General features: G+C 36.4%; 1 protein-coding gene across 11 annotated transcripts in view; it reads left to right on the forward strand.

Annotated features, from left to right (window-relative positions):
* TRPM3 (transient receptor potential cation channel subfamily M member 3) overlaps positions 1-27,656 on the forward strand; it is a 319,398-nt gene that overhangs the window by 256,946 nt on the left and 34,796 nt on the right. For all 11 annotated transcript variants that reach the window (XR_015732244.1, XM_087886148.1, XM_034410255.3 and 8 more), the window contains exons 8-12: positions 1,199-1,322; positions 13,607-13,679; positions 19,886-19,986; positions 21,393-21,527; positions 23,184-23,234. Coding sequence is in view for 10 of the 11 variants with exons in the window: in XM_087886148.1 (XP_087742274.1) it covers positions 1,199-1,322; positions 13,607-13,679; positions 19,886-19,986; positions 21,393-21,527; positions 23,184-23,234 (484 nt within the window). In the remaining variant the exon portion in view is untranslated. The remainder of the gene's footprint in view (positions 1-1,198; positions 1,323-13,606; positions 13,680-19,885; positions 19,987-21,392; positions 21,528-23,183; positions 23,235-27,656) is intronic.

Below are 27,656 nucleotides of genomic sequence, written 5' to 3' on the forward strand. Positions count from 1 at the left end.
CACTTCACTAAAATCAACATGAAATTAATTTAAAAACAGAAAGTCACCCATTATTTATAGCTAGATGTCAAATATTTCTAGAAAGTATGATTTTAAGTATCTTCATAGATGCCAGAAGCACAGGGGTTTAGCGCATCTCAGGGGATTTCTTATTCCACAGAATGGGGGGAAGCCTTGGAAAAGGTTTCCCACATCGATCACATCTTCTTCTCCAAGTGAAAAATGCTCAGCACACCGGTTTAAATGGGCCTAATCATGTGAGATAAAGGGGGTCCCTGAATTTACTGATTACTTTATTTATCAATAAATAAAGTACTTGGTACTGTTTTAATTACAGCCGTGCTAGCTTAGGGATTCTGGGAGTTGAAGTACACAGGTTGCAAACTTGCCATCGTTGCTCACCCCTGTGATATACGAAGTTCTGTGTGCATATATTACGCAAATGATCTGCTCTTTTTCTCCATCTCTCACTGTCAGAGTTCCAAAATAAGCTGAGCGTGTGCTGGAAGTTTCAGCTGAGCCTGGAGGTGGTTCTGATATTAGATACCCTCCTCCAAGGTCAGAGAGAGAAATCTGAAAATCCTTTTGGCTTCTGAGATAGCCAGACCCAGTTGTACTGCCATTAATTCCAGGGGGCTTTGTTTTGTTTTGTTTTTTTCATCTCATGATCTAGAAATTGAAACCAAGTCTGTAAAAACAGCAGGTCATTTTTTTCAAGCATCTTTTTATCTGCTTTTCCTGTCTTTTGTTTTGCAGAATGACTGTAATCATATGAAACACAACAGAGTACATTCTTACCTCCCAGGCAGAACGGCATATGTGCCATTCTTCAAGTGTGAAATGGGAGGAAAGTCAAAATGGGTCTAAATATACAATTTATTTTTCACTTTAAAACAAGAAACGGAAAGTGCATTTTTAGCCTTTATGCTTATGAAACCATGCAGGCAATGCTTTGATCAAATCTCAGAGGTCAGATTTCTAGTATTCAGCTCTTCATGCCCCACCACCACCAATCATTAGCAGAAGCAAAGCAAATTATGCAAAGGAACAAGCACTGCGGAATAAATGTTGGACAAGAGAATTAAATTCAATGCTTTTGATGTTTTGGTATTACACTTGGAGTTACTTAATTCATAATTTTAAACTCAGAGTTTTGCTTATTGGTGAATGTTTAGATGCTGTCCTTTTTAAATTTCAGGCTTATCAATGAATCTCTAAGAGACCAATTACTTGTTACTATCCAGAAAACCTTCACCTACACTCGGACACAGGCTCAGCATCTCTTCATAATCCTTATGGAATGCATGAAAAAGAAAGAACTGGTAATGCAAATCTATTTAGTAGCATAATGTTCATATTGGTCTGTTATGTGAAAAATGTTTGAAACTTGGCTTTCCGGGGTCATTTCGAACATAATTTCAGGTCTCAATTGCACGACACATGGCTAAATCAAACTTATATTGTCTCAAAATTGTAATTTAAAATCAGGATTTGAAAAGTGGGTTTGCATATCTTGGTCCTGTGCAATCCTTGTTTACCTTACCCATAGTTAATGTTAATACTGAATAACACTAAATTACCATATTTTTCAGAATATAAGACACTCCAGAGTATAAGATTTACATTAGTTTTTGGGGAGGAAAACAAGAAGAAGAAAAAATCTGCCCTTGCCTACCAGCATCCATCGATATTCATCTGGCTAGCATCCTTGCACCAAACAGCCTGGTCAGCTTTAGCACGTTATCGCAGCCTGATTCAGCACGAGCAGCTGATTGGCAGTTGGATCGGCCTGCCAGAATACTGCAAAACAGCTGTTCCAGGCTGCAGAGATCATCAAAGCCCATCACCGCCTCAGCGTGTTGCATTTTTGGCCTCCGCGGGTCACATTTATGGCCTCCGCATGTCGCGTTTTCGGCCTTTGCATGCTCCATTTTAGACCCGTTCCAGGCTGCTGGGATCATCGCCTCCGCACATCACATTTTTGGCCTCTATGTGTTGCGTTTTGGGCTACCACCAATCCCTGCCGCCTGGAACTGCCCGAAAATGTGATGCACGGAGGCCATAAATAGGGCATGAGGAGGGCGAAAACACGACACACAGAGGCTGAAATGCAACACGCGGAGGTGGCGATTGGTGGCAATGTGCTGTGGCAATCCCCGCAGCCTGGAACAGATCTAAAATGGAGCATGTGGAGGCTGAAAACACAATGCACAGAGGCCGAAAATGCAATGTGCAGAGGCCGAAAACGGCTGAAACGTGGGGGTTGGCAGGTGGGCGGGACTATGACAACATTCGCTGTATAAGACGCACAGACATTTCCACCCACTTTTAGGGGGGAAAGTTCGTCTTATACTCCAAAAAATACGGTAAGTATTGTTCAATTATGGCTGAAGGAAGCCAAATTTATGTACTTGAGCCACAAACATGAACATTTAACTGAGGGGGACTGAAAGAAGCAAGAGATCTGTGCATTCCTTGATCTCAGCAAAGTCTCTTGGGAGGCCTCTAAAAAGCACAATTGACTGGCTGTTGGCTGTGGCTAACCACTTTTGTCGTAGAACAAACAGTGTTATTTGTTTGATTAAAGCCTCTTGTGAATTTAATTAATGTTGAAAACTTAATTAATGTTGGTAATGATATTAAGCACCTGTTTGAATTTGAAAACTCTAAAGATAAAATGCTCACCAGTCACTCTCTTGTAATTCATGTATAAGCAATTGCATAAGTCTGGATTTGCATTTCAGTTGGTCCTCTATTTTTACCTTACATTTACATTTTGTATTACACTCTTTTGCAGTGCGGTTGGCTTCTGTTGATTAAGCAGCATCGTTCTGTTAAATTGTTTATGCTTATATAAATTTAGGTGGCAGATGCATAAAAATTCATGTTCAGAAACTAAGAGGGTTTTTGAATCCCAGGGGTATGTCACTATATTAAGGAAGTACAAAAAACCAAATTTTATTAGACTCCAGATAAAGGGAAACAAAAACATTGCACCTATATTTGGTATGTATGAGATACATGTACTCTCTTTGCTAAGAAAAAAGTTCCAATTTTGATTTCCAAAGTATTGTTACAAAGTCCCATTTTAAAAAGAAACTGTTAATAAATTCCACCTGTTTTTTTCATCTATACAGTATGTCACAACTAGTGGGAATATATAAGGAAAATGTTAAGTTAAAGACAAATTTGGCCCATCACAATGTTAATTGTGAATCTGAATTGGCTTCCTTTTTTCATCTCAAAAAATTCAAAACCCATGACCAAGCAAGATATGATGCTGAACTTTGGAAATGGTTGAGGGCTTTATTATAATTAACAGCAGACACGGAGTGATTTTAATTATTTATTTATATTCCACCTTTATTATTTTAATAAATAACTCAAGGTGGTAAATATACCTAATATTCTTTTCTCCTCCTATTTTCCTCACAACAACCCTGTGAGGTGGGTTGTAATGACTGGCCCAAAGTCACCCAAAGTATAAAAGAGAGTGACTGGACCAAAGTCACCCAGTTTTCATGCCTAAAATGATCTAGAACTCACAGGCTCCTGGTTTCTAGCCTGGTGCCTTAACCAGTAGGCAAACTGGCTCTAATCCAAATTTCAATAGAAAATTCAGCAGGCACATAGAACAGTTTAATCCTTTCCATAATCATTCATCCCTGTGTTATGGTTAGGTATTAGCATATTAGTAATATTAGCATAAATTAAATAAGATTTAGCATTGTAATGGAGTATTGTGCTTATTAATATAGTAATAATATACTTAGTTGCTACCACCATTAAATTCACTGTTTGTCAGTCATGCTCTGAACCCTTTCAAGGTGGTTATAATGATATATTCAGCTGTTTATAGTTTAGGTTAGGTTAACTCTGGTCTTACATTTTTAGCTCATCAATGGGGTGTAACAGAATCAAAAAGTCCTGATAATATAACAAGACTGTGCCCTGGGCAACTCACTAGGACTTGCCCAGTCACAATCCAACTCTGAGCGAATCTGACTGATTTTGTCTGCCAGACAGACTGAATATTCCCCACCATGACCTGCAGGTGATCCTATGGCCCAGCCCCCTTCCTCAATTGGGAGTGGGGCACCCTAAACAGGGCTGTTGGGTGGATATTGGCAGATACAATAAGAGTGGAGAAATAACAAGTTTTCACTGTCCTTATGGGCTCTTACTCTTGTTCAGTCAGATTCGTTTTTGTCTTTCTCCAGCAGCACCCCAGGAGTTTCTTCTGGCATTTCATCTCCCGGTATTCAGTGGAAAACCAAGAGGGAATGCCAGGATCAGTACAGAGAAAAAGGCTGTATAAGAGAATCCAGTCCATAGTTTCAGTCACATGGCTATTCCAGCCTGCAGCCAAGTCCTCAGGTTCCAAGTTCCCTCTGGAACCCAATAGGGTTTATTAGTCTCCTGGGGTGGGCCAAACTAACAAACTCTTTATACATATTATAAAGTCACTTCACTTTGTGATTTTCTGAATCAAACAATTATCAGGTTTTCAAACTTGGCACTCTGTCATTCAAAATACAAAAAGTTCAGCAAAGGAACAAGGTCTTATTTTACACTTAACCAAAGTGTGCTTAGTTACTTTCTCAACTTGCTGATATATAAAAAAAAGCTATTTATCAGCAATCGGCCTCTAGTTCTTTTCATAGCTTCATTTTCTTCTGAAACAGAATATTGTGAATCTCCCTTTGACTCATGTTTTTCTTTATCACGCTGTGCTCTTTCTTCCTGTCCTTCACAATGACTCTATCAAGAAAGCTTATCTTGTTTAGATGTTTCCATTGGATCAATAGATCAGATCTTATCATATGACAAGTACATTTTTGAAGATGGTGAATAACTAATTCTTTGAGAAGTGAAATGTCATGCATAAATTAAGTGGCAGTCCTTGATATAGGAAAGTGAATGTGTGCTTCAGGGTGAAGGATATTTTTGCTTCAATGTTAGGAAACTATTTTGCTTATTTCTTTTCTTCGGTTGGACATATGAGAATGCTTTAATCTTCCAGATATTCTAAATATCAGTGTTAAAATATTTGCACCATGACAGTTTATTATCTATTTATTATTGTTGAATTTTTTAAACCAGGCACAAGGTGACCAAAGCACAAAGGGACTATGTGCCACCTGGTCCAAAAGTTTTCCTGGTCATAACTGCCACCTGCTCTTTGAACAGAAACTGTTGGTTCAGGAAAAATCAGATTATTCACCAATCCCAAGACATCTAACGATCCAAAAGGCCACAGACAACCAGTCTTATCTCTATCCAGATTCTCCCAGCTTTGTGACACTGAGATAAGACAATGACCGCATTCCTTAACATAGGATCAAGACTGGGCATTATCAGCATACTGAATGGATGACCTTAACCAGTGGCTTCATATATATGTAAAATATGCAATCAAACACGCCCAATCCAATAAGAGCCCCACTACCCACTGAGTCCAAGTTTAGGAGGAAAACATATTTCTAAGAACTGTTTGAACAAAAGCAGAGTAAAGAGAGAAACCCTATGATAAGAGTATTGAACGCTGTATCACCCCAGATGTGAGAGACTTTAGGCTTGATCTCTCCCCTCCTCCACAGAAGGGAGAACCACCACAAGCATCATGTTTCCCACTCTGAAGCCAGTCCTGAATGATACAATGATCAATGAAGTTGAAAATCACTGAGAGAGAAAGGAGAATCAGGACTGTTGCTCCACTCCTGTCCCAGTTCTGCCCAAAGTCATCAACAAGTGCAGTTGATATTTTATCAGGATTACGCCAAAGTGTGAAGCCTAGGTGAAAGGGCTAGTTACTCTACAGTGGTGGGTTTCAAAAATTTTTACTACCGGCTCTGTGGGTGTGGCTTGGTAGGCATGGCAGGGGAAGGTTACTGCAAAATCCCCATTTCCTCCCAATCAGCTGGGACTTGGGAGGCAAAGAATAGATGGGGGTGGGCCCAGTCAGAATTTTTACTACCAGTTCTCCGAACTACTCAAAATTTCTGCTACCGATTCTCCAGAACTGGTCAGAACCTGCTGAAACCAACCTCTGTTACTCTAGTCCCATGATGGCGAACCTATGGCACGCGTGCCACAAGTGGCACACAGAACCCTCTCTGCGGGCATGCCAGCCATCGCCCCAGCCCAGCTCCATTGCACATGCGTGTGCACCTTCCAGCAACCAGCTGGTCTTCGGGTCTCTGCCACACATGCACGGGAGGTTGGGTGCTTACGTAGGGGATGGGGTGCATGCACAGGGGTGCAGGTTGGTGCAGGAGGCCTTCCAGGCCCAAAATGGGATGCGGGCGGGCCCATGCGCCCCCCCCTCGCACCCTGTTTTGGCTTCCAGGTTGGTGCAGGAGGATTTCCAGGCCCAAAACAGGGTGTGCGCCATTTTGCCAACCTGGAAGCCAAAACAGGGTGCAGGGGGAATGCACAGGGGCGCACATGTGGGGGGGGGGTGCATGGATTGCATTTTAGGGGTTCAGGCATGTGCACATGCATTCACACATGGACTTGCTTTGGGCACTCGGCACCAAAAAGGTTAACCATCACTGCTCTAGTCTATTTCATCCAAGGCCCTCATCAATAAAAACCAATTTGCACATTTATCTAACTATACATGAAGAAAGATAAAATATTGTTTTTGATTCTATTGTAATGGATTATTATTAGTGAAAAAAAGGTTGCTTACAAATGCATCCTTACAGCCATCGTCAAGGAAGGAGTTGAGAAGAAAAAGGGTGGATCAGAGATGCACATAAATATTAAAGCACATAGGTGGTCTTCGACTTACAAATTTGCATTTAGTCACCATTCGAAGTTACAACAGCAGTGAAAAAAGTGACCTGACCTTTTTTCACACTTATAACTGTTACTTCGTTCCTATGGTCACATGATGAAAATTCAGACACTTGGCAACTAGGTGATATACGATGATGGTTGCAATGTCCTGGGGTCATGTGATCACCTTTTGCAACCTTCTGACAAGCAAAGTCAATGGAGAAGCCAGATTCACTTAACAACTTTATTACTAACTGAACAAATTCAGTGATTCTCTTAACAATTGGCAAGAAAAATGGAGTAAGATGTTGTAAAAAATAACTGTTTTCCTTAGCAACAGAAATTTTGGGCTCAATTGTGATTGTAAGTCAAGGACTGCCTGTATATCATCTAGGCAATTATGGATTGAGTGAATATTATAAAATTGCTTCACACTTGTTAAACTTGAGTGTTAGTCACTTTGAATAACATTGTGTGTGTGTGTGTGTGTGTGTGTGTGTGTGTGTGTGTGTGTGTGTGTACGTGTTCCTTCGAGTCAGTTTTTTACTTCTGTCAACTGCTTGGAAAACTCCCTGCAGTTTTCTTGGTAAGATTTTTTGGAAGCATCCCTGCTTCCTAGGGATGAAAGAGTGTGACTGGCCCAAGGTTACCTAACTGGCTTTGTGCCTAAGGGGCAACTAAAATTCACACTTTCCCGGTTTCTAGATTAACCACTTAACCACTGCACAAAACTTTGAAAGTCCTGGAGAAAGATATTCTCTTAGTGCCAAGGATTGAATCCAAGACTTGTACACAAAGCTGACCAAATATTTATTTGAAAGGACACACAACTCCAGCAACTCCTTCCTGTGCTCCTGTTTCAGATATAGTAGTCCTTGTTTAGCTACATTTAGTACCAGTAACTTGGCCGTTAAGTGAAGCAGTGACTAAGTGAAACCACAACTGTGCTTATGATTTTACCTGAGTTTTCTTTTCCTTTACAGACCTGCAAAGGTCGTAAACTTGAGGAATGATGAGAAAATTATTTTGTCATTATTATTGTAACTGAAAACAGTTGTTAAATGAGGCATTTGTTAAACAAAGACTATCTATAATGTCCAGAAATATTTCACAAGAAGAGTCCTCCACTCCTCTGCTCGTAACAAAATACCCTATGCCACCAGACTTGAAATTCTGGGTTTAGAAAATTTAGAACTAGGCCACCTTTGGTATGACCTAAGCATAGTTCATAAAATCATCTGCTACAATGTCCTACCTGTCAATGACTACTTCAGCTTCAACCACAACTATACACGAGCACACAATAGATACAAACTTAAAGTGAATCGCTCCAAATTCGATTGCAGAAAATATGACTTCAGCAACAGAAAGTAATTCTCTTATTATACTTTACTCCATCTGTAGACAAATTAGAGGTTAGCTTGAATCGAAATGGCTTATTTTCCTAGTATAACTAATGGTGTAAATAATCCCACCTTATCAAATTTTGAGAAAGCTGAACACATATCAAAAAAATATAAATGAAAACCTAATTCAGAAGAGTTTATTTAAAATAGGCATCCTTTCATATAAAATGGAATTTACATATATGTAATTGATTTCCTTACTCTCTGCCAGAGCTGTTTTCTCCTTCATAAAAATATGTGTAATATATTGGCCACTCCTAAATTCAAAATTTCACTTACAGTTATTAATAGAGTGCTGTATAAATCATAATTTTATAACAAGAAAAAGGATTTCTGTGCAGTGTTAGAGAAAACGTTTTTCATTCAAAAGTTCCAGCAACTGTAAAAGGAGATGAGCAAAACATCTATATAAGAGAATTGTGTATTGAAAAAAATAGCAGAAAACTACGTAAGTTTATTTTGTTAGATTTACAAAACCTCCAAATGCTATAGCAATTATGGGCAATGTGCTACAAAATAACTATTAAAATGCAAATAAAAAACAAAGAAAAATAGTCTTCTTAAAACAGTACTAGTAGTCCTCATTTAACCACCATTCATTCAGTGATCATTCAAAGTTATGCCATTTTTCTCTGGCATGTAGTTTGCTATACATTTTATATTGCTTTGGTTTTAATACACACACACTATTTATTAGTAGCAGTTGGTTACAGTCAGCAGTTGTTGGGCCCAGTATAGCTGACTCATCACTTTAGCATGATATTTCGTAGTGCTTATGAAAGTGGGAAACAAGTCTGTAACTTCTGCATGCCTGCTAATGGGCTTTTATTACATTTTTCTTCTAAAATGTAGAAGACTGTATGTAGGTGTGAGGACTCATTCATTCTCATTTAATTCTCTCTTCCAAGGGACAATACTATCAAAATATTCAGGCAGGCATATTCAACTCAATCATTATTGCTGCGTACACACCAGAATAGAATTACCATTCTAGTCTGAGAAACTTAATGTATGAGTAATTTAGGCTGCAAACAGAAGAAGCTATCCTAGTAACATGTCTTACCGTTAAGCAAAGTAGTTTTGCATTTATAATTTACATCTGCAGTAGTTAAATAAACATGAACAATTGTACTACTAGGCCAAATATTTGTTTTGATTGCCTTCAAAGTGAAAAAATGAAACTGCAGCAAAATGCAGACTGCTGGATGCATTATCATTCTTTGTGCTTCCAAGAAGACATTAGAATGTAACTCAGCTTTTTCCTTTTATGCCCAGTAAGACAGACATTATAACAAATTGTTCTACTAAGCCATCCATGAATCACGGACCCAAGCAGCATTCCTATTGCAGCAACACCTGTGCTACAGTGTTAGCAGTCTTGGGATTTCATCTAAGGTAGAACACTGAAGAAGAGCAAAGACTTCGAACATTTTAATTGGTATGTAATTGCCTTTTGCAGGAATTACAGGTAGTCTTCAATTTACAACCAGTGGTGAAATCCTACCGGTTCGCACCAGTACAGGAGAACCGGTAGTGATAAAAGCTACTGGTTCAGTGAACCAGTAGTAAAAAAAAAGGTACCGGTTGGTTCGAACCAGTATTTCCGATGATCAGCTGTGCCACGTGATTTAAAATCCTGCTTTCTAGTGAAACTAAATCGCACAGCACAGCTGTTTCCCCCCCCCCCTCGCTGTTCTACTTGCCTTCCCAAGCCTCCTTTTTCTGAACGGAGCACACGTTTGATGCGTACTGCACATGCGTGTGCATGCAGTGTGCATTTGGTACGCATTGAGCATGCAGCGTGTGTTTGGCATGCAATGCGTACTTGTGCAGCATTCATTTGGCATGCTTTGCGCATGCATGCACGCAGTGTGCATTTGGCATGCACCATGCATACTGTTCTGCTCCAGCTCCTGAGTAGCCACTCCTGCCTTTTGGCAGCCCTGCGTGCTCGAGCATTGAGCTCCTCCACTTTGCTATCTCCACTTGAAGGAGCCTCTGGAGGTTCTGAAGGCCCTGGCTGAGTCTCTGCCTCTGGCATCACATCCTCTTCAGCCTCCTCGCTGTCCAACGCGAGCGCCAGTTGCGCATGCTGCTGACGCGACACACCAGCCTCCTCGTCGTCAGGATCAGCCACGATCCGCGCAGGCCGCTGGCGGGCCACAACACATGTGCGGGCAGAAAACCAGGGAAGATTTCACTACTGCTTACAACCATTGTTTAGTGACTATTGTAAGTTACAACACCACTTTAAAAAGTAACTTCTGACCATTTTTCACACTTACGACCGTTGCTGCATCCCCATGATCTTGTGATCAACATTAAGATGCTTGGCAACTGGCATGCATTTATGACACAATGTCCCAGGGTCATGTGATCACCTTTTGCAATCTTCTGACAAACAAAGTCAATGGGGAAGTTAGATTAATTTAATCATATTACTAATTTAACAACTGCAGTTATTTACTTAACAACTATGGCAGGAAAGGTCATAAAAATGGGAGAAAATTCACTTAACAACTGTCTTGTTTAGGAACAAAAATTTTGGGCTTATTTATAGTTGTAAGTCAACTCTACAGGACATTAGTATTAGTATTAGTACACAGTTTTGTATTTGTAGGTTTATATTCTGATTTGTTTATGTATTGTGTTTTTCTGTCTTTATAGAATTTTAATAAAGTGTATATATAAAAATAAAAATGTGGAATAATACTGGCCCCAAGACAGCTTTCTGCACGACCCCTCTCATTAAGCTCTCCAACTCAATGTAGAAACATTAATACCAAATCTCTGGGCAGTTAGTTATAGATTCACCTGTCTGCAGTGCCATTTGAACTTAAGCCACACTTAACAGCTTTCAAAAATGTTCCTATTGTCTACTAAAGTGGTTACCTTGTCAAAGAAGGAAATAAGATTTGTCTTACATGTTCTATTTTTGAGAATTTTTTAAATCTATTGTTGACTCTTAGCAATCATAGTAAAGGTAGTCCTTGATTTATGACCACAATTGAGCCCAAAGTTTATGTTGCTAAGTGAAAAATTTGTTAAGTGAGTTTTGCCACATTTTACGAATTTTCTTGTCACATTTGTTAACTGAATCACTGCAGTTGTTAAATCAGTAACGTGGTGATTAAGTGAATTGGGTTTCCCCATTGACTTTGCATGTCAGAAGGGTGGAAAAGGTGATGACATGAGCCCCGGACACTGCAACCATCATAAATATGAGTTAGTTGTCAAGCATCCAAATATAAATCACGTGACCATGGGGATGCTGCAATGGTCATATGTGAAAAACGATCACAAGTCACTTTTTCAGTGTCATTGTAACTTCAAATGGTCATTAAATGAACTGTTGTAAGTTGAGGACTACCTGTACTATCTTCAAAATACTTAGAAAGGGAGACTTTTATTATCTTTTTGAACTTCTTTCGAGGTATGCATATTAGGGTTATCAGTAGATAATTACTAATAGAGAGCGAGATGGAGGGAGGGAGGGAGGGGAGAGAGAGAGAGGAGAGAGAGAGGGAGGGAGGGAGGGAGGGAGGGAGGGAGAGAGAGAGACAGAGAGAGAGACAGAGAGAGACAGAGAGAGAGAGATCTAGTTCTCCAAAATTCCTTATTTGTAGTTGAAAGAATTGGAATTGATACCTTAAAGGCCCAAGCTATATAGAATAGGTCAACCACAGTGCGTAAATCTTCTTTTTTGGCAAAAAAGCCAGACTTCAGTTCCACACCTACTATCTGACTGCTGGAGCCATGAAAGGAAATCAAAGCTTCTGGATGCTATCTTCAGTGCCCAACCTTCTCAGGGAGACACTATGGTCAAACTAGTAGGCCTATGCTTCTCTTTTTCAGTTTCCTTCTTGGATCATCCATGACACAACCAAAGCAGTCCCAGCTCTGAATTATGCCCAAAGCCCAAATGAAATATGCCTTGTTTCATAGCATTTACATAATGCTAAACGTAAAGTAAGAACCGTGCAAGTTTCTTGTTTTAAAACAATCGATATAAATTTAAAAATGCTTTAAGTAGTAAGCCTGGAATCCTAATATGAGAAGAGAACACATTTATCTCTACTGAGAGTGCACATTCCATACCAAAACATGGCTGCAGGCCTCAGAGCTATTTCATAATTGCTGCATTGAATATGCGCAGAAGAGTAATAGTAACTATATTTTAGCAATTTAACTTAAATATCCAAGTTAATTCGTATCTATTCCAATCCCACCCAATTCTTAATCTGTACTGTTCACTTTATAGAATGCAGCCCCCATATATCTCACTCAAAAACCAAATGCATCTCTCAGCCAGAAAAGGTTCTGCCCCGCTGATATATATAATGCAGTTATTTGAATAGACTTTTTTATCCCCAGTTTCAGGCATCTACAAGCCTCACCAGAGTGTATCATTATTGGCAAGTGAATGTTGGTGTCCTTGTTCTCCCTTCCCCTTTTTGCTTCCCCTATTGATTAATTTGAGGCTGTATCATACTTCTTGTTTAAGGGTTCACTGCATATTTGTTGATTGATACACAATTGTTGCTTAAATGAAATCCTATTGTCATTGCACAAATACAGGCATTAGTAAAAAGTGTAGTTTTGGAGATCATTTGTGTATTCAGCACATCCTTTTGCGACTGTTGAATGCTACTTTTGTGTTGTTTGCATACAGGAAAATATACTCGCCTGGTTGCTATGGGAACCCCATTGATCTTATGTTAACAAGCTTAATACTAGATCAGTGTCACTATTCACAACAAAAGTTTATAGTGGCATATAATCTCTATATCCCATGTTTCTGCTTTATTAGATAATTTTTATCTACTGCAGAGTTCTCTGACTCATCTTTAATGAGGAAATTGTGATTTACTGTATGGTTAGGGAACATTGTATAGGCTTTCACTTGTGCTGCATGGGTAGAAGAAACTAATTTTTCTCAATGCACCCTAGAGTCAGATTTTAGAAGATGCTTATACTGAATAAATCTGGACTACAATGTATCCATACTTTGAAATGGATGAACAGTGGAGACATAGTACTACAGTACTTTTAACCAATATAAATCCTAATGGTATTTTTGCTACAAGTTTGATCACTGCTCCCTTAATGGCTTTCTGCAATTTTGGTGTTTTAATTACCCTCAATAGTTGACAAAGAGAAGGAATTATTATGAATTGTGCAAAATATTTTGCATATTCCATATAGAATTTGTATAGCAAATCTGAACAGCAAAATGACTCTGGATCTATTAAATCTTTAATATTTATTATGAATCTGTCTTCCTGTATTGATATAAACCAATTTTGTTTTCTCCCAATATCTCTGAATTCAGACTCTGCAAATTTTACATAATGTTTTAATAGCTGTCTGTATTTTAGTTGCCCATGTGAAACTTTTTGTTTGTTTTTTCATTTCAGATTACAGTATTTCGCATGGGGTCAGAAGGACACCAGGATATTGATCTGGCCATCTTGACAGCTTTGTTAAAAGGTAATGTAATTGTTTGCCTCAACAAGCCTATATTAAATCTACACAGCAAACTCTTACAAATAATTAAACCAGTTTTAGTCTGTTCTAAATTCTATTGTTGGTGAGTTACACCATTATTTGACGTAACCCACCAACAATAGAATTTAGAACAGACTAAAACTGGTTTAATAGCAAAGCACCTATTTTGCAGTAGCTTCATTGATTGCCAATACTCTTCTGGGACTCATTCAAGATGATTCAATAAAGATTAACGATTATAAAGATCTATGTGACCTGGGCTACCTTTAGGGCCTTTTGCTGCAAATATAATAAGTCCTTTCAGTAGAGAGGACTGGGGCCTATAGGACAACCTTCTCAACAGCAGCCCACTCCCTTTGGGATACTTAATAGCCCAAGATCAGAAAGGATCCCATCTTTTTTTGTTATTCAGAAAATAAGTCCAAACTTGTTGAAGTTTTCAAATGGAGAGGCCTCAGTAGCACATTATCAATGTAATCTGTGTTCTAATTTTGTAAAGCTTTTACACTTTCTAATTTTTATTGTTTTCAGCTGCCTGGAGTCTAATAAATAAATATAGTATTATAAAATATGTAGGAATCCAAATTTTGCTTTAAAACATCATAGTCTTATAAAGGTTCCTTTTTTACATCTATACTTTTCTTCAAAGAGAATGTCAAGGGGAATAAGTTAAAGGCTGAATAGCTTTGTTTGAAATCCAGTGAATGTTTGATAATCGAACATGTGATTTTATAGGTAATTTGTACCAAATTCTAAATGAATATAATCCAGGGGAAATATATTCTTCTAGAAGGCATGAATGGATGTTTTGGAACAAGGTGAAAGTACAGAAAACTGCCCACCATGAGTGAGAATTCTCATGGTTTGATATATGTCTGGAAAACATTCTTATATCTTCAGTAGTGCCTTAAAACATGACAGAGGTGTGAATATAAATCTAAAATGATGATTTACTTGATGGCTTATGATATATTGAAAAATTGAAGAAAATAGAATCTGGAAGCTGCATGGAAGAGAGTAAAATGTTATGGAATGCCACAGAAGTATGTATAGTTATTCTAATGGGATGCTTGGTGCAATGCTGAAGTAAAAGTGAAAAAGTAAAAGAAAAGGTTTTACCAAATGAGTGCTATTGGTAACATTAATATTGCCCCTATCTTCTGAAGGTGCATCTATACATTTAGACATTCTTAATTCAATTTATGTTATGTTTTTAAAAAGATATAATTAGAGATTTTTTGTTAAAATCTGGGGGGGGCGGGGTGTTTCTGGAAAGGATGCAGAACACAGCTGTTTCACAAAAGGTTTGTTATTTTAGTTGCTGCTTTTTTCCCCTAGTCCTTTCATCTGTATGATTTGTAGGACAGTCCAAATTTTTCTACTGTATGAAATGTTGGAAGAAGCACAGTGGATGATATACAATATGTTCATTTCCATAAGTGCTACCTCATCCAAGTTGTGTTCATTGAAGCATATTGCTATGATTACCTGACTCTGATGTTTTTGGTTTCTTCTAGCTTGTTAATGTATCGTGACTCATGCTCACAAAGCATTTGTCCTGCAGCTCTGGACCAACATTGCTACTATTCTTTAGCCTGATGCATAGGACAATGCATGTCAACCATGAAATGATTATAATTCAATTTCATTTGATTTGAAACAAAAATGCTGGAGTAAGCTTAGTAACATGTTGTATTGAGAGATGTGCAATTCGTGAATGCCATTTCTGTGCAAGGTGTTCGGAGCAGCAAATAGGGCATTTCCTCTCTCTCTCTCTCTCACACACACACACACACACAAACACACACACCTGAAAGAGGCCAACTAGAAAACAGATTTGTTGATAGATTGGGCATAAGGTATTCTTGAAGATTTCCTTGCTTTTTTTATTTATTTATTTATTTAAATAGCTTATTTTATCCATAGAATTTCCAGGGGATACTATGAAATATACACTCATGCATACACTTTGTCTGTGTATACAAAGACAAAGGCTTCCATGTGATCCAGCATTTTTAACATATTAATGAAGCAGTGTTTTGCTGCAGTGATACAAGTTCTTCCTGTCATGGTGCAATCTCCACTACAATACAACTACAAGAAATTGTTGAGATTGTCACAAAGGTGTTTTTCAGGAGGCAACTGGACTTTCTTGTTTTTTCTTTGAAGACGTTTTACTTCTCATCGAAGAAGCTTCAGCTCTGACTGGATGGTGGGGAAATGGAAGGATTTATATTCCTTGCAAGTAGATGGTCACCTGCATCCTTTTAAATTTAGAGGGTCGTTGAAGCACTTGGAGGTTTATCTGTCCTCAAGGTCACCCGAATAGGCCAAATGGTTCCTGTAGTCTGCAATTTTTTTTTTCTGGAAATTTGTTCATATTCCCACACCATTCGAAGGGTGTTCATCCCAAATTGCATAACTAAAAGTCTGTAGAGATTCTCAGTCACCCATGTCATGGTTGTCCCAAACTGAACTGTCTTGTTGTTGTTTTTTTGAAGATGTTTCACTTCTCATCCAAGAAGTTTCTTCAGCTCTGACTGAATGGTGGCATTAGCACCACTCAGGTGATCCTGAGGACGCAGATAAACCTCCAAGTGCTTCAATGACCCTCTAAAAGGATGCAGATGACCACCTGTCTGCAAGAAATATAAATCCTTCCATTCCTCACCATCCAGTCAGAGCTGAAGAAGCTTCTTGGATGAGAAGTGAAAGAAAAAACAAGAAAGTCCAGTTGCCTTCTGAAAAAGCACCTTTGGGACAACCATGACCTGGATGACTGAGAATCTCTACAGACTTTTTTAGATTGTGTAACATCAACAAAATGCTGCTTCTATCATTTGGTTTCCTTGATCCTTGCTAAGGTTGCTTTTCTGCACAGAAATAAATATATATTCTTGCTATGTATCGAATAGATTCTAGAAAAAAGTTAGTAAGCATTTGTTATTATTGAGAAATTGTAACGTTTAGGATGATGTTTTCAAATTTTTAACTGAATCCAAATAAATTTGACCCCAATGAATCTAGATAACAAGAGTGTCCAGAATGTTTTTCCTCTATACTTTTGCAAAACAAGAACGTTTTATTATTATCTGTTGTCATCTATCTAGCTGGAATGTCAGGACTTAAAGGAGAGATCAGTTTAACTACGGTATATCTGTACAATCTGGACATTTAATGGAAACATGCAGCAACAGAGATATTGCTGTGCTCCGATATAACATTGGCATGATGCAAATCCACTGGAGAGTCACAAGACAGCTTTCTAACTCAGACAGACAAGAAGGGAGTATCCTAGCAACAACAAAAAAACCGTGTGATGAATCTCAGAACCATTTCTCTGCCTTGATCAGGTTTTACTCCCCTTGAAATGAGAATATAAAATAGAGAATTCACCTCCTGCCCAACAGTGTTTGCAGTGGATTGATTAATATGAAGAGACAAAATAATGTAGTAATGATATGTATAAAATCATGCTGCATCAACTGTAACCCAGAAATCTTAAATCAGAGTAGTTTGTTCAAATTATATAAAGAAAAAACAAAACCTGTTCCCTTCATTTTTTAATAAAAAGGTTCCAAGACTTTTCCCCCCAGAATTTAGAGACCCAGGCAAGGAAGGGAAAAAGGAAAAGAGAGGCTGATACTACTGCTCGATCCAGAGATATAGAAAATTGCTTCCCAGAATATAAAATGCACTTATTTGTGTTCACACATTAAGTTAACCATTTGGGTTTTTTTTGTTTTGGCTTGGCATGATATACTAACCTAGCCATTACATTTATTAACTATGCTTTGTGCTTTCCCAAAAGACCATTGTTTAAAAAACAGTGCTTTGGCACCACATATGAAACCAGTAATTATTTAATTCAGCTGACATTTTTCATTGTAGCTTCCTCTTTATATTAAAGATGATCAGATTTCATAAACTTTCATAGAGAGCATTAAACACATACAATATTATCCTCAGCAGGTTCACAGGCAAATACCCACTGAATCAGAGTTGGGTATTTCAGATAAAACATAAACATATATGACTGCTAAAGTATACAAAATGAGGCTTGTAAGATTAAAATCTGTATCGAATTGCCACAGATTTTATTATACAATACTATTTTCTCATTTTTTTAATAATTTAGCTGCCCTGGACAATTCAAGCAACCACTTTAGGATGTTTTCTTCCTTGTTACAAGATCTGTTGATCTAATTTTAAAAAATGTGTTACATTATATCTAATATATTCATTCATTCATTCACATGCTTTGTGGTGCAGCAATCTAATCCAAACCTTTGATAAAGGCCATTGAAGAGCTACAGTTGCATTGGAAATCTCATTACAGCTCAGTGACTGATATTGTATCTGCATCAATACTCATGTCACTTTTCATTTTACTTTACTTTTGAATCTTTCACTGACCTGAAATAATATTATATATTTCTTACATGCTTCTTCTTCCTGAATTACAGAATACACTTTGTTTTGTTTCTTTCTGCCAATACTGTTCAATTACTCTCTAGTATGCATATATATGTTAAGTTCCAAACACATATAATACAGTTTATTAAATTAAAATAAATAAAGCTCTAAAAGATTATTTTTTTCTGGAAAGCTTTTGTGAGACAAATTCTGTAAGACAAGTTTTTTGCTTTGTTAACAAAATCCCAGCAAATTATCTTCCTAAAAAAAAAAAAAAAAATCATATATATAGTCCTTCTTTAGCAACCCTTTGCAATTATGATAGTGATGAAAAAGAAAACCAATCCTTCCTTTTGTGACCTTCACAGGTCTGTTAAAGCAAAGGAAAACTGAAGTCAGATCCTAAGCACATTTGCAATTTGAGTCAGCAACCACTTCTCTTAATGACCGATCTCAGTTATAAAGCAATTTTTTTTACAATGCCCAGGAAATGTTCCAGTTTCCACGGATTGCCATTTTAAAAGCCATCCTATTCTGGCTTTTAATTTTTAAAACAGAAACAATTGTATCCTTTAGTTATTTCTGGTTAGTCTTCTGCACAGGTAATCCTCAATTTACAACAGTTCGTTTAGTGACTGTTTGAAGTTACAACAGCACTGAAAAGAGTGACTCATGTTTTTACACCTATGATCATTGCAGCATCCCCATGGTCAAGTGATCAAAATTCAGATGCTTGGCAACTGACTCATATTTATGACGGTTGTCCCGGAATCATGTGAACCCCTTTTGCGACCTTTTGACGAGCAAAGTCAATGGAAAAGCCAGATTAATTTAACGGTCGTGTTATTAATTTAACAATTGCAATTATTTATTTAACAACTGTGCCAAGAAAGGTCGTAAAATGGGGCAAAACTCATTTAACAACTGTCTCGCTTAGCAACAGAAATTTTGGGCTCAATTGTGGTTGTAAGTCGAGGACTACCTGTATTGTGTTTTTAAAAGGAATGGAATTGCAAGGACAGAGATTGGCAACATAGGAACCACAGATCCCAGGCTTGGGAGGACTGCCATGTCAGCATAGTCAGCTGCCTCCAGTGGCCTTGAAAAGGACAGCAAAAATGGCCACTGACGTGATCATTGGAAAGGCAGAAAATAACCTATAATTTAAAATGTTATATAAGCTTTGTTCTCTGTATACATAGTAGACAATTTCTTCAATTGTATAAAATAACTAAAAAAACTAAGTTATGTCCGTTAGCTTCCTTCTGACTAAACAAACTCCTGAGTTTAGCATCTGAGAGGAATATACAAAAGAGACCTCTGAGAGATTCTTTTAACATTAGATTAATCTAGCAAGCAAAATTAATACAAGCTTCTATACCACATCTCCTCAGTTGTAAGATAGTTCTGCTTCTGTTACCCTGCTTTTTGAGAAAGGGGTTCCAGATTTTTTCCCCTTAAATCTGCATATATAAACCCTAGCTTATCAAAGTTAGAAAAAAAGGAATTCGTTAATTACTATTTTCTTGTTACAACAAGACCTTTAATTTATAATCTTAATTTTCCAAAATATTCAGGCATCCTGCTTTATTTAAATATCTTGAACTAGATTTCTAACTTCAGCAAGAAAATTGTATAAATATCATTGTAATAACTCTCATTTGGACCATACAGTATGTCTACTTTCTTTCCTTTTATTTCTCATGACGGTCTGTTTTGCCACTGACTGTGTTGAATTAATTAAATATTGGTATTCTTCTCAATTTCTACAGGAGCGAATGCCTCTGCTCCAGATCAACTGAGTTTGGCATTAGCTTGGAACAGGGTAGACATTGCTCGCAGCCAGATTTTTATTTATGGACAACAGTGGCCGGTACGGTATCTATATGGTTATCAAATACTTTTCCAGTTGAGCATGGTTATTTTCATGGGGGAGAAGAGGGAGGGAGAGAGAGATTCTGGAACATAATGTAATCATAATACATTACATTGTCGTGTAATCATAATAAAGATGTCTGTAATTTTTCTTGTAGGAAATAGTGTCATCTAGTGGAGCTGTTTAAAATACAGCATAACCAATTGTTCTTTATTTTGTAGAAATAAGGACAAATATATTTATTGTGGCTTAAGCTTTCAGACACCATAGTCTGACTCTTGAGATGCCTGAAATGTCATATTATGCATTTTTGTTCTCTCTCGATATATATTTTGAGAGGCTCTGTTCCAGTTCAGCAACTCCAGATAACGAAACCTCAAATAATAAGGTTGAAAAAATGTTTTTGCCCACCAGTAATTTTGCACATGTGTAAAGATATGCCGCAGATATACAAATACAAATAGTAATGGAGCAGATGCAATTCAGATATAGAGTCTTCAGTTGTTCAGAAAATTCAACAATTTCCATCTCAGCTTCTGTGTCAGAGGAAAAAAAGCTGAAAATGTGGGAGGGATGAATAGCATTTCTGAGTATTATGGAAGGGAAACATAATGACTTCAGATAGGGAAATTAATGGAAAGTTGTTGAATAGGTTGGGATAGATGGACCTGGAGGAGGATTAGTGACAGAAAGGGCAATTGTCTTCAGTAAGAAGGCTAGCTGTATATGTGATCATTTCCACATAAGCTGGAATTCAGAACTGTCCAATGGAACCATTGTTATGTGTGAAGGCTCTCTGCCACAGACAATCATATTGTAATGTGGAGACCGTAATTTCACTTATGTCACCAGCACAACTAGGAAAAGGCAAGTGCTCTTCACTGCTTATTCCATTTTGACTGAATACACTATGGTAAATCCTGAACAGAGCCACAGATAAACAAGTATTGTTGAGAATATAATGAATTCCCAAATGAAATTTTTCAACTCATGAGAACTTTTGATAAATTCCATGGTAAATCTAGCATACTTGAATTTCCAAAACCATTCCGCAAAGTTTGACCAAGAGAATATGTCCTCTCACAATTGATAAAACTGAAGAACAGAAAATGGAGGATACTGAACAATTCTTCCAGTGGAGAAGTGCAAGCTTTAAGAGTCACTCAATATTTTTTACTGGGGTTAGTGTGTTTAATGATAAATGATACCAGTTGGTAAAAACTGACAGGAGATATCCACAACAAGAGAATAGAAGTAAAAAGAACATCCCAAAATTGTATTGAAAAAGAATGTTATGTGGAACCCGTTTTTTAAATGATAGGAAAATGAAAAATATTTCCCTTTTTGTATGAACATTCTCCACTGATCACAAGGTCTCCCTGATTAAGCTATTTCCTTTTTAGGTGGGGTCCCTTGAACAGGCAATGTTGGATGCCCTGGTGTTAGACAGAGTGGATTTTGTGAAGTTACTCATAGAAAATGGAGTAAGCATGCATCGTTTTCTCACCCTCTCCAGACTAGAAGAGCTGTATAATACGGTAGGGGTCCTATTTGTTTATTTAATTCCCTTCAAGCCCTAGCATGAAGCCCAGAAATTCATCCAATTTCTTCATTCCCGAAATAATGCTTGCCTTCCTTAAAGTGTTCCTGTAACAAAATCTCATAATGTTTTGCCTGCTTATTCTTTTATTAAAGCCTAATACAACTGTATACTATGCTTTAAAAAAACCTATCTGTACCCTTTTATAGTTTGGATTCTGTTAAAAATAATTTGCTCCCAAGATGAATTGCTTTTTTAAAAAAAATGCCATTTTCAAAACACCACTGAACTGGCTAGGCTAAAGCAGACCATTTCAACTGTGCTATTTGGTTCCTATTATTTCTCAGGGAATATCAGCTGCCTTGTCAAAATAATAAAACTTTCACTTACCAGCAGGCTGTAACTCATGTATTTCACTTAAAATATGAGCAAAAATTCAATAGACAGCCATTTTCCTCATACAGCCAGAAAAAATAATGCTGCCTATTGAATTTTTGCTTGATTTTCATTTATTAATAGTGGGGAATAATAATGGTAATCTAAAGTCTATCTCAGGCTGCATGGGTGGTATAATATTAAGGACATATGGTAATTATTCTAACTCTGCAGAGGTCAGTATACATTGCCTCCTGCTCTGTTTTCTTAATCACTCCCCAACATTAACTCATTTTAAAAAATCAAGAATTGCCCATTTACCCTCCTCTGATTTATCCACTGGTACCATCTATTCCATATTGTAAAATATTTTGAGTCCTCCTTATCCTGGGTAAATGGGTAGAGATGAAATTTAGAGGAAATTAACATAATTAAAAACTGCCCTGTCAGATAGATAGAAAATGAAATATGTCACTGTAGGTTTGTATATATGTATATATAATAATAGAAATTAGTTAGTAGTTGAAGTTGTGTATTGTATATGTATATGTAAATTTGTTTCTTGATTAAGTTAACTTTTAACTTAATCAAGCTTTTGTATGTTTTAAATGTTTTTAAGAATGAATAAAGTTTTGTTTTTAAAACCAAAAAATAAATAAATCAAGAATTGCATGATTTGGTAATCTCTATATAAGGCATACATCATACATCATACTTAAATTTCATGAGATGGTTAAAGGCCATTAGTACTATTTGTCCATGACTCAATTTTCACCTAGTAGTAAATGTTTGAAGAACTGCAGTTTAGTACCTTTTGATCCACATTAAAATGTTGGATTAAGTCTACTTCTATCTCCGCTCATTTGGAGCATCTTTCTAAAAATTAATATACTGCAACTAAGTCTTTTCATATGGAAGGAGAACACTTGAATCAAAAGAAGAGAATATTTATAGCTAGGTAACATTATGAGTGCAAGAAGGGAGTGGGGTTTGCTCTCTGTATATAAACGTAGAGCAAACCTTACTCCCTACTAGCACTGATAATGTTGCCTAGTTGGGTAATGACACATTTGCAAGAAAATAACAAAGCTCAACCCTAAGCTACAAATATTCTCTTCTTTTGATTCAAGTGTTTTGTTAGACATTAAGAAACTACACAGTTGTCACATTCAGTACTTTGGGTGTTATGAGCTTTTTAGTTGGACTCTCTGTCCTTTAATCCAAATAACTTCTTCAGATACATCAGAACTATTAAGCTGTTTGTTGTGATCCTTTTCAGAGACATGGGCCATCCAACACTTTGTATCACCTTGTCAGAGATGTCAAAAAGGTAAGAGTCCGAAGGTGGACAGTAATATGAAGGTAATATTGTAGCTGCTTCTTGTCATTAGAGACAGCCTCTGTTTTGCATGGGCTACCAACAAGAGCTTTCTTCCACCTTCAGCCATTGCAGTTGTGCAGTATGTGTTCGTAATGATTCTCAGCCTTGTGTACAGTACAGTTAACTATTTAGTGGCTGCTAGTGGTTACTTTAGACGCTTTAGGCATACTGCTTCTGCTAGTGGACTGTAGGTGTTTTTCATGTGATGTGGATTTATGCAATAGATGTATTTTAATAGCCATCAGTGTTATGAATGCTGATTTCCATATTGTGGGCCAGTGTTGGACATTGCAATATATATTATTGTTGTGCTGGATCTTGAATCATTGCATTATTTTCAGCTTTGTTAAGTGCTATTTTTTTTATAAAGCCCGCTATCTTTTTGAAATAGTAAGGTTAAAAAGAAAACAGTTTAGATATAACTCAGTTTGTGTGACTGAAGCTACTTAAAGGAACTGGTGGAAAGAGAGTGTGCTTTTTTATCAATATGTCTTGGATCCTATTCAATCATATTCCATCTCTTGCATGATTAGCAGCAGAGTGAAGGAGAGAGTGAAAAGAAACTTGTTGGCCCTACAGGTTTTGGTTGCAATTCTTACAGCTTCTTCATGCCTTTATGTTGGATGATTATTTTCTTCATGGAGATACAATGATATAAATTAAACCCCAACTTTAAAGTGGTATAAGAAAGTCTCACCTCTATCTGTCCATAAGAATAATCGTGGGAAGAACCAGAGCATAACATTAGCTAAATAAAACCTTATCCCCGAAATTTTCTTTTTGCTGGCAAAACTATAAATTGATTATTTATAAATTGGGAGGAAGGGGGAAATAGGTACTAAAACAGGTGAACTTAATATCTATTGCCTAGTGGGTGCCTATGTACTTGATCACAGTCTTATAATCATCTGGACCATGCATAAAATCCAAAGACCATCAGGTATAAATTTACATATTTGTAGATTTCAGTTTTAAGGCAATTTCGCCTTAAAACATAAATGTCCAGAGAATGAGAAAAATATAGATTTAAAATGGGTTGCCCTTTAAGCATTTGTAAAACAAAAATACAGAGACAGAGTTTCCAACAAAATGTTTAAAGAATTTTAAATCATAAGTAACTCAGAAGTTTGAGGAAAAAAATTGAAATGTTTGAATATGCTTGGAAGCAGGAGAAAAACTTTTTGAGAACTTATTTTACACTTGTTACTTCATTTAATTTTGGAGAACCAGGCCAACATTTTTTCAATAACAGAGCTAACTGTCTATTGGGACAATAACAGAACTTTTTACAACTAAAAATGTCATAAATATGCAGCACAGTGCTGCCTAATTCAAAATCAGGGATTAATTTAATTCAAGCTTTTTGCTTCTCTGTTCATTTTGTATGAATATCTCACACACATACACACACACACACACATATATTCACTTCATAAATAATGAAGAAGTAAAATGTTATGCTACAAGATATTAGATGATTCCTGTAGACCTTAGCTGATAACATTTCATTCTCTTCAGTTTCTGAATCTATCAACAAATCTGACATCAATTTAAATGAAATGGCATTTTAGAAAATAACTTCTTAATGCAACATATCATTATGTTGACAGCACAATGTTTCACTGCCCATGACAGAGACAGATGACGGTCTAAAGCAACTTATCTCATTCTGACAAATTTTTATTTCCCATAGCTTAACATCAGTTTTATTGAAACCCTTTAAGATCAAATAAATATTTGTTAAAATGAAGTACTTTGTAAGTATTAACCAGAGAAATAAATTATATTCACTTTATTCTGCTGAAGAGCAGTTTAATATTAAGACTGAAAAATACTTTTAGTATGTACATTCCTGGCACCTTTATAATACTTGAAAATTAAACAGCTAAATATAAAGCAGAATGTGAGCACATTTAAAGTTGCATATGAAAAATTCCAAAACATACTCTTGTGGTTATGTAGCAGTTATATATTTTAAGTAACAAAATCCAGTTTTTCTCAATAGTATAAAAGTGCAGTGTGAGAAGAACCTAATACTGGAGATAGTCTTTGCCCCAATTATGTTAAGGAAAATCATTTCTTTCTCATTGTAAAGGGTGCAAAGAGAATACCTTTCAAGTAACCATAAAAATAATTTTGCTTGCATGCAAGGAAAGGGAAGTTAGCAAAAATAGCAAAATTATGCACTTTTCCTTATATTAAAAGACTTTAAAAGTGATAACAGTGAAAGATCATGGATAATTCTTGAATTCCAGTTCTAAATAAATGTATGCTCTAATGAGTTTATGGAAAAGAATGGACAATGTGGCCTTTTCACCTCTTTTATTTAGTTAATAAAAGCCATTTCTCCTATATTTGAAATCAAGGGCACTGACAACAAGTCATTAGTCAGAAAAGTGTTTGGCCTATAATGACTACTTTTTTGCCAAATTTGATGTTTAATGATTACTCAAATAACAAAAGGAAAACATGTTGGGAACTTTGATGGCTAAAGAGTGCCCTCTAGCGTTCATATAGTAAACATTTCTACCCTTTTTTCCCCCTCTCTCTTACTAGGTATATATTTATACCTTTGTGATTAATTCATGACCAGTAGGCTGTATCTATGCGTTATGATTATGCTCAAAATTAAGCATCTGTAGAAAAGGTGTCACTTTCTGGATTTCTAACAATTATTCTTTAGTCCTAAGCATGTCAGTTTAAAAGGAGAGAGCCATTGAGTAGAAATTGCTTTTCAAACAAAGCAATAAAGTTCTTAAATAATGAAATGTTATTACGATCAACATAATCAGGCTATACTTTAAAAGGTTTTAGAAAAAGGAATTATTCTTGGGTTTTTCTAGAAGAAACAAAACTACAATTAAGCCTTACAATCGGAGTCATAAAAAATATCATAGAAATATTTCACTTTCATTGGGTATTCAGACATTATTCGAATAGGTTTGAATGGCTTCTAATCTAGAAAAAAACAGAAGAATGATTCTCAGTTTGTAGCTAGCAGATTGATACCTGAGTAGAATAAAATTTAGTAAAAATACCAATAGATTGTATAATCATTTAAAATATTTGGAATCAAAAACTTTATTTTATGTTCATGTTATTTTAATTGGCAATAGACCAGATTATATAAATTTGATCCAAACATCTTTAAAACCAGTAAAATTAATAGCTCATAATATACTGTAAATCCTAAATAAGTAATATAGGCATGATTACAGTAATCTCAAAATGGCATTTTGTGTTTATTTACTAGGCGTATAAAGTGCGGGCTACATCAACTATACTATCATTCTTAAAGCAATATATTTATTTAGACACGACAAATAAGCAAGTGCAAGATTTTGTATATACAACAGTAGGCCTATGCTTTCTATATATGGGGGTGGGTGGATTGTAAACTGTTTTTGCATTACAGTAATAACATAGAAACATGTCCTTTTTAATATTAGGAGAATTGAAAGTCAGTGGAGCAAGATCTGAGAAATGGCTTATGAGGTAAATTCATTATTTGGCCCACTCAGTGCTAAGTAATGAGGTAACAGATGAATTTTGGCATTAAATGACAGATGATATATAGATATAACTTAAATCAACTTTTATTTAAATGAGGAGAACACATTGGAATCTCCCAAAAACATTGAGGACAAATTCACTGTCATATAGATTTGTCTCTAAAAAGTGAAAATTAATTCTTCTGCACACACCTTTTCTAGATATCAGATGTTATTTCACTGTGATTACAGCCAAATATATTTCCTTTTTGGAAGATGCAAGACTACATAGCAAAAAAATCAGTAACCAAAACTTCAAGTGAAAGAATTTTAATTCCTGCAGGCTGGTAGATATAAGAATTTTTCACTTTTTAATTGTCAACCATGTGTACGAAGACAGTTTTGGTGTTTTAGGAAATAAAAGTGAAAGTATTAATTAAAGAATCACAGGAAGGAGACTTCTGCTAAATATTTAATATTCAGTATTTAATATTTATTTAATATTAATTAATTAATATTAATAAATATTTAATATTCAATAAAAGAGCAACATTTCTGATTAAAGCATTCAGCATCTATTTATGATAAAGTTGCCTTCCTGTCCCAGGAGTAAGTTTGGAAAAGACATTCTTAAAAGCGTGATAGAAGCAGGAAGACACCCAACCCCAAGCCATTTGCCAGAGCATAAACATATTCCTCAGGATATAAGACTGTTGTATGGCTTATTTGGGACACCACCAGGTTCCAGCAAATACGTAGAGTTTCTGTAAAATGCTTTGCCTTCATGCTTTCCTTGTTCTGCAGTAGTGTATCCTGCTTTTCTTCTCAGAATAGCCTAAATCCTGTGTTCTGAAACTTATTATCTTCTATTACTGCTATC

Source organism: Pantherophis guttatus, chromosome 2 (assembly GCF_059756535.1).
Source record: "Pantherophis guttatus breed Tessera chromosome 2, ASM5975653v1, whole genome shotgun sequence".
Lineage (NCBI taxonomy): Eukaryota > Metazoa > Chordata > Lepidosauria > Squamata > Colubridae > Pantherophis > Pantherophis guttatus.